At 38.8% G+C, this 6,954-nt stretch overlaps 1 protein-coding gene across 3 annotated transcripts in view; it reads left to right on the top strand.

Moving 5' to 3' along the window:
- LOC108750237 (trichohyalin) overlaps window positions 1-6,954 on the top strand; it is a 123,382-nt gene that overhangs the window by 105,212 nt on the left and 11,216 nt on the right. For all 3 annotated transcript variants that reach the window (XM_018489571.1, XM_018489570.1, XM_018489572.1), the window contains exons 6-9: window positions 4,383-4,454; window positions 4,553-4,756; window positions 5,163-5,354; window positions 5,934-6,171. In XM_018489571.1, coding sequence (XP_018345073.1) covers window positions 4,383-4,454; window positions 4,553-4,756; window positions 5,163-5,354; window positions 5,934-6,171 — 706 coding nt within the window. The remainder of the gene's footprint in view (window positions 1-4,382; window positions 4,455-4,552; window positions 4,757-5,162; window positions 5,355-5,933; window positions 6,172-6,954) is intronic.

The raw sequence follows: 6,954 nt of genomic DNA on the forward strand, positions 1-6,954 counted from the left end.
TCTCTCTCTGTTACATTTCTCTCTCTTTCCATCGCCGATCTCGTGACACCCTATAAAACGGTTCTACGGCAGGCAGAAGTCCGCAGGAGCCTCTTTGATCCTGCGGCTCGCCTCCACTTGGCTTGAGGGCGACATTACATCCCGCAGGCGTTTCGTTTGAACATGAAATCTCATTGCAACCATAACGACATGTGGTTATTAAGACTTTACAACTCTCTCTTTCTCTCCTGCCCTCTCTCTTGCGGACGTAGCATTTTACAATTTCGTTCCGGCCGACCTCACCGCGAAAATGTCCCTCCAACACGACCTAATGCAATCTAATCCTCAGCTAAACTGCGAAATGTACCTTTTCTGCCGCGGTAATTAAGTAACGTTAAGTTTAGTGCAGCTTTTTTTCGCTAAAACGTAATGAAACTTTGTTAGTTGTTTTTGTGCACACACAGTGATATGTTTGCTCAGAAAATTGTGACGCGTAACATGTTAAAAGTAAAGGGATGTTCCAGAAGCTTTTAATTTTTCATGTTAAAAAGCTTGATAGTGATATGAACACGAGGAACTAAAATTTTATTAAAGTACAGTTTTCAAGTTTTTGAAAAAGTTACAGGATAATTGTCCCTATTAGTGTGTCTTTAAGCCAACTCATTACTGAATTAATTACATTAAATATAGTTACACACACTAATAGGAGCAGGCACAGTAATAGAGACAGTTATCTTATCTCCGCGGATTTAGAAATTTGTGAAAAGATCTTCGTTTTCTTCTATACATTAGAACTCTACATTAGAACCTTATAAACGTTAGAACTGTATATACAATTCATCGTATGAAGTAAATGATCTAGTTGATTACGTTCGGAAATGCTTCAATGCACAAGGGTCAACGATCTCCTCGGGGAATCTTCGCGGAGAAACAAACAGTCGCGTACGCGTGCTGCGTCACGATTCGCCGTTGAGAAACGCACTCTAGACGAAGATTATCTCGAGCGCGATCGGAAGAAACGAGGGAAGGAAGTGCCGCGAGGAAAGAGAAAGACGAGTGCCAAGTCCAGCTAAGGGGATGGCTGTGTGGGGTGAAACTCTCACGTAGCTTGCATTACTTTGCAGCTTTTTGGCGGACGTGTATCTTCGCTGTGTGTAACTTCGATCGATAACTTCGCGAGATTCGTTAAAGAACGTTCCTATGAACGGACATCTTTAATTCGCAATTGCAACATTTTTATTGGTTTTTCTCCTTCCTTTTCCAAAAGTTACAGAGATGTTTGGATTTTTTAAAATGTTATTACGTTATATGGATGATTGCGAATTGATAGTACAACTGCGAAATGAAGTGATTTTACATGAAAAAAAATGACTTGAAAACGTAGAATACAATTTTTTACATGATGCTTTTTTTTATAGAAAATTGAATATTCGCCCATTTTAAATGTTATTAAGTTACATTATATATTGTCACACACACACACATACACAAAGTTATCAAACCAAGTTTAAATTATATAGCATAATATTCTAATTAATTAGTGTTATTGAATTGATAAAATTATTTTTGATTAAAATAATATTGTTGATATAATTTTTGTTGGTGTAGTTTATCACTTTAAATTAATTTGATTGCAATTTAGAAGATATAAATTAAATATAAATTAAATTATCACGAAAATTTACCACGGATATTCTGCTTTTGACAACACTGTCACAGATACCATCGTTTTTCGCTATTTTTCCATGTACTATTAACCAAAATTTGGTTCTCCGATCTATCTATCTATACAGTAACGCGACCGGAAGGCGGCGCAAAAAAGTCCACTCGCGCGTTCCGGAAGCGCTGTAATTCTCGATGGACGAGGCGTGGGGTGCCGGGACGAGCTGGAATGCGTGGCAAAAGACGCTCGTTCGCTCGTCCGAACTCAAACATGGCGGCGGTCGTTCAAAATCATCTAAAGAGAATTTCCCAATAAAAATCGCCGGCGTTCCCTAAAAGCTCGCGGATTAAATTCACGGTGCGTAGAGATTCGCGTGTTCAACGAGGGGGTGGGGAGGGGCGGGCGAATAAAAAAAAAAGCGGATAAAAAAAAGACGGATTCCCTTTCCCCTCGCCCTTGCCACGCACCGCCATAGCAACGGGTTTGCTGCAATCCGCCTGCCTTTGAGCGACGCACAAAAAGCGAGGCGAAGGGTGCTCGAACTGCAAAACAAACAACTTGTTCGTGAAACGCAAGCTTGTGGGGAGCGAGGGGTGAGGAGAGGGTGAGTGAGGAGAGGCTGGCTGTAGGGTAGCTCTCGAAGAAACGCCAACGTAGCTGACGTAGGGCGAGGCTGGAGGAGTGTTGAGTTCGAAAGGGTTAATACGCTGATGGATCGAAGTGGCTGGCAAACACAGAGGCATATCATTATCGTGGTCGGAAAATCATGTGTTCCACAAACACGTCTCGGCGTGTGTTTGAACCGGATGGAGAACAGAGGAATGGAGCTCGAATAGTGATTTGATTGCAGAGGGCTGGATCTAAGGGATGATCGCGCTCAGAGAAGCTTGATTTCCTTGTGAATTGAATTTTCGAATCGAGATTTCAAGCCAAAATCTCGCGTCGTTCTAACTAGTGAGCTCTATAATATACTGGAGAGCCTATACTAAACTATAGGCTCTCTAATAAGAGTCTAGACATGAAAAAATCACTTTTGATTAGTCCACCAATTGTTTTAACAATTTCAGAGAAAGAGAGAGAGAGAGAGAGAGAGAGAGAGAGAGAGAGAGAGAGAGAGAGAGAAATAGATTTAAAAAAGATAGAACAGAATGAGAAAGAGAAAGAAAAATAAATGTATGTCCTACTCTCGATCTCGTAGATTCTTATTAAAACTATTTTACCCTGCATACAAAACTCTCTTATTGGATATTAAACTATAGAAAACAGCCTAACGGAGAACAGGAAGACAAACATTGATCTTCTTGAGTCTTTTTTACTTATGATAGTAAAACACCATTAATCAGTCAGCGAATCCCTGACAAAGAAAATTTTTATCATCTTTGCATCAGAGTATCCTCGTTTAGAAATTGAAACACCCCCACTTTTCGATGGCTCACTCTAGAGATTATCAAGTAAGAGATTAGACACCGTACGTTTAGTCCGTCATATTTTTCAGGACTTGTTTAAGATATAGAATGAGATATCTACCCATCTTATTCTTTTTTTTAAGGTCCAATTAATCAGAAGTTGTCTAAACGGTGTCTAATCCTTTATTTGAGAATTTTTAGCTCGTTGCTAGTATGTTACAGAGCTCATTGAGACTCTAACAGACCAGATTGGCGAAAATCGAAATGGGTTTTACCGGTTGGTAGCGAAGTTTGGCGAACGCGTCTGGAGAGATTTGATCTCCCATTTATTTATACGATTATTACTGCTCTGCTGTATTTCCGGGCGAAATTACGCTATTATTGCATTCACGCGCCACGTTGTCGCTTCTTTCTCTAACGGCGCTCGAAATATCGTCTGTTATTTATTTGTGTTGTCATTTATTTGAGTTTTTATGACCTCCCTCTCTCAGCTGGCATCATATTATTCTATTGTTATACCGCATATTACTGCATTACATTTTTTCCCCATTATGCGGAATTTAACGCGTTGCTTTTATCATTCTTCTCTCCGTCTCGTTCTTTCTCTTTCAAGATGTTAATAAAACGGAATAAAGAGCGCCGTCGCGTTTTCCGTCGGAATGCATCCAACCAAGGACCACTCCTGCAAGTATAAATTAGGTCTGGCTCGGAAGAGACTCGTAAACCGCCTAAAGCTCACATAGTGAACCTGAGATGGTGAGGAAATAAAGAAACATCGCTCTCTCAACACCAGCTGCGGGGATGTTAAAGTTTACCCTCCTCGTCCCTAGACCGCCTTTAAATGTTGGAAGGATGTTCGACCCTCTTCTAATTAAGTTTATTGCCTAGCGGTGTCTGTTAATTATTTCCCACTTAAAAAGATTACTTTATTATATCTGTATTAATTTACGTGTGCAAACACAACTTTACACACAAATTTACGTTAATTTCCTAAATGGATGTTACTTTTGGGATAGTAACAAGAGCGCGGCAAATTAGGAAATTGTATAATAGCAAAATATTATTTATAGCAAAATTATTTATAGCTAAATGTTATTTATATTAATATTTATTTATATTAATATTGTATAACGATAATGATATTAATAAATGCAATATTATTTATTGTGCAAAAATAATATGATTAAGTAATATAATATGTTAACACATACATAATATTATATACAATAGAGAGGACTACTAAAATTAATATCACTGTGTGTGTGTGAATTAAACAAACATCACGTATCGCTCGTGCGTAATAATAACATCCCTGTTCATCTCTTACGTTTCAGTTAAAAGCTTTCTACGTGGATCTGCTGGTACCTCTGGAGACCAACCTGGAGAAGGACACGAAGGTCGTACAGGTAAGTAAATCGCCGAAAATGATTCCCGAAAGGCACATTAGTCGTCCCCGAGCCCCGACTTCCGGCGACAATGAATAATGTAACGTTGGGACTTTTAGAGCGAGCAGAAGAAATTTCTTCAGCAACACAAGACCAGATCCGAGACTTACAGCAAGGCGGCCGCGACAATGAAGAAGCAGAGGAAGAAGTCTAGGGCGGCCAATAAGAGTGGCCTCGCCATGGACAAGGAGCTCAAGAACATGCAGATCCTCGAGGAGGAAAAGACCAAGCTCGATGCCTTCTGCGAACAGAGCTTGAAGAACGTGAGTATCTCAGGCAGCACAGAACTGCAACATTGCTGCAATATTTTCAAGTAATATGTTAGAATAATTTGTACCAGTAAGGCCACAGAAGCAACATTGCATGTTATTGCAACGTTTGCATTGTTACTGTAATATTGCTGGAACATTGCAATATTGCTAGAATCATCTGTGCTGTATTGGTAAACGGAAACTCAATTACGTCATTGTGTATCAAGTTTTTCACATTTTTTAAGGATATTTTTGAAAACCCGATACAAACGTGGGATATAATAGAAAATCTTCTTTGATGGCGGATAAATGCGAAAGTTAAATACGCTAAGGATAACGGAGATGATGGATTACGCGATGAAATTCATTAAAGGAGCGAGTTCATTAACACCGGTCCCTTTGTGCGTTCTTTTCACAGGCAATGACTCAGGAGAGACGGCGATATGGTTTCGTACTGGAGCGACAATGCTCCTTGGCGAAGCACTATGCGAGTTTTCATGAGGTTGCACTGGCCGCGCTTCATCCCTCGGTTGATAAATGGCGCGAGGTTGCCGCCACTAGGGAATACTTGCCCCAGTCGGTGGAGGACATGTTCGCTTCCAGACTCAGGGTAAATTTGCGCGATAGTCTTTGCGTTCTCTACTATTCGTATACGACTCTGAATCAATACGAAAGCGCAATGAATTACTCTTGCGACTTGATGTTTATACATTATCCGACATATATTTTGCAGAAGTTACAACAATCTTATTACCTTTTTCGTGAATTTCCCAAATGACTTTACGAAATTGCAAATATCATGTAATTTAGCCATTTAAAGTTTTATAAAGAAATTTTAGAAAAAACATACCTTTTTTTTATATCTTTTAAGAAAGATTCTTTTAAGAAAGATCTTTAAAGAAAGATTGGAATAAAGACTTTCTAAGCAATGTTTTAAAAATTAGAAATTTTGAATGTTAAGAACAATAGAGGAAAAAATAAATAAAAATTTTTTCTTTTCTTTTAGAAAAAAAAACTTTTATGATATATTTTTTTTTTCTATATCTGCAGCGTTATTTTAAAGTTAACAAATCACATAGTGTATACAATATATATACATATACACACACGTAATGAAAAATATCGTGGAGATATATTGCCGAAGCGTGCCGCGGAGAATTGCAGTCTACGGCAATCTACGTTTCCGTAGCAAACGTCGTTCTGGCCAGAGGACGAGGAGAACGGCGGATCCGAGCTGACGACGATGAGCTCGCAATTGCGTAAAACTCGGAGTATGGACAGCTCCTGCCTGGAGCTGCGATTGGGTCCTCTACCCGGAAACCCGCCATCCGGAGGTCACCTCGGTCCAGCACTTCATCTTCCCACCGCCCTTTCCAGAGCGAGGTCGGAGGCCAACCTGCACGCCTCGACATTATCCCTCGGCCCTGGTAGGTCGTCCTGCTGTTCCTCTCTTTTTTTCTGCGACAATAATATCGATTTTTCGCGGGTACAGCCATGCACTTGTTCCGAAAATTTGCCGTTCCCCTATCAACCGTCCTTACACTCGTAGAATAAAATTAACTGAACTCTCAGCTAAACTAATTTGCAACTGCGCTGGACTAAACTGAATTGGACTAAACTAAACCGCATATACCTGGCCAAATAATTCAGTAATTGCACGTGGAACAATTACACTGTTACATATTGCATGTTATTATAATGCAAATATCCTTTTAGATAGTTGTAAATTTAATCAACATAATTAGCGGAATACGATATTATTAAATATAAATCAGACTTAATTTGAGATTATGTTTAAATATTTGCTTAAATTTATGCTTAAATAGCTTTGCCACAAAACTGGAAATCAGAGAAAGGTCGCAGAATTGAAAATATTTAGAGGAATCAGAGAAAATTCAGGGAATTTTGCAAAATTTTCCGGAAAATTAAAATTCTTATCTTCAAATTTAATATGTATATCACATTTGCGCAATTTTGCAATACTAACTTAATAATTAAATGTAAACAGAGTCAGCAATATTAATAGAGGAAAAGGTAGTATTATGGCCAGCGTATTGTGGCCTCCCTTAATATCTTTGCTATTACATAGCGAATCCTAATGATTACTTATGGAATTATTGAGTATTCAGTAGCTCGCTATTATATCACAACGCTAATATACCAATATTCAATAGCCAGCACTTATTATAACGCATTTCTACTTTCAAGTA

This window comes from Trachymyrmex septentrionalis, unplaced genomic scaffold, assembly GCF_001594115.1.
Source record: "Trachymyrmex septentrionalis isolate Tsep2-gDNA-1 unplaced genomic scaffold, Tsep1.0 scaffold34, whole genome shotgun sequence".
NCBI lineage: Eukaryota > Metazoa > Arthropoda > Insecta > Hymenoptera > Formicidae > Trachymyrmex > Trachymyrmex septentrionalis.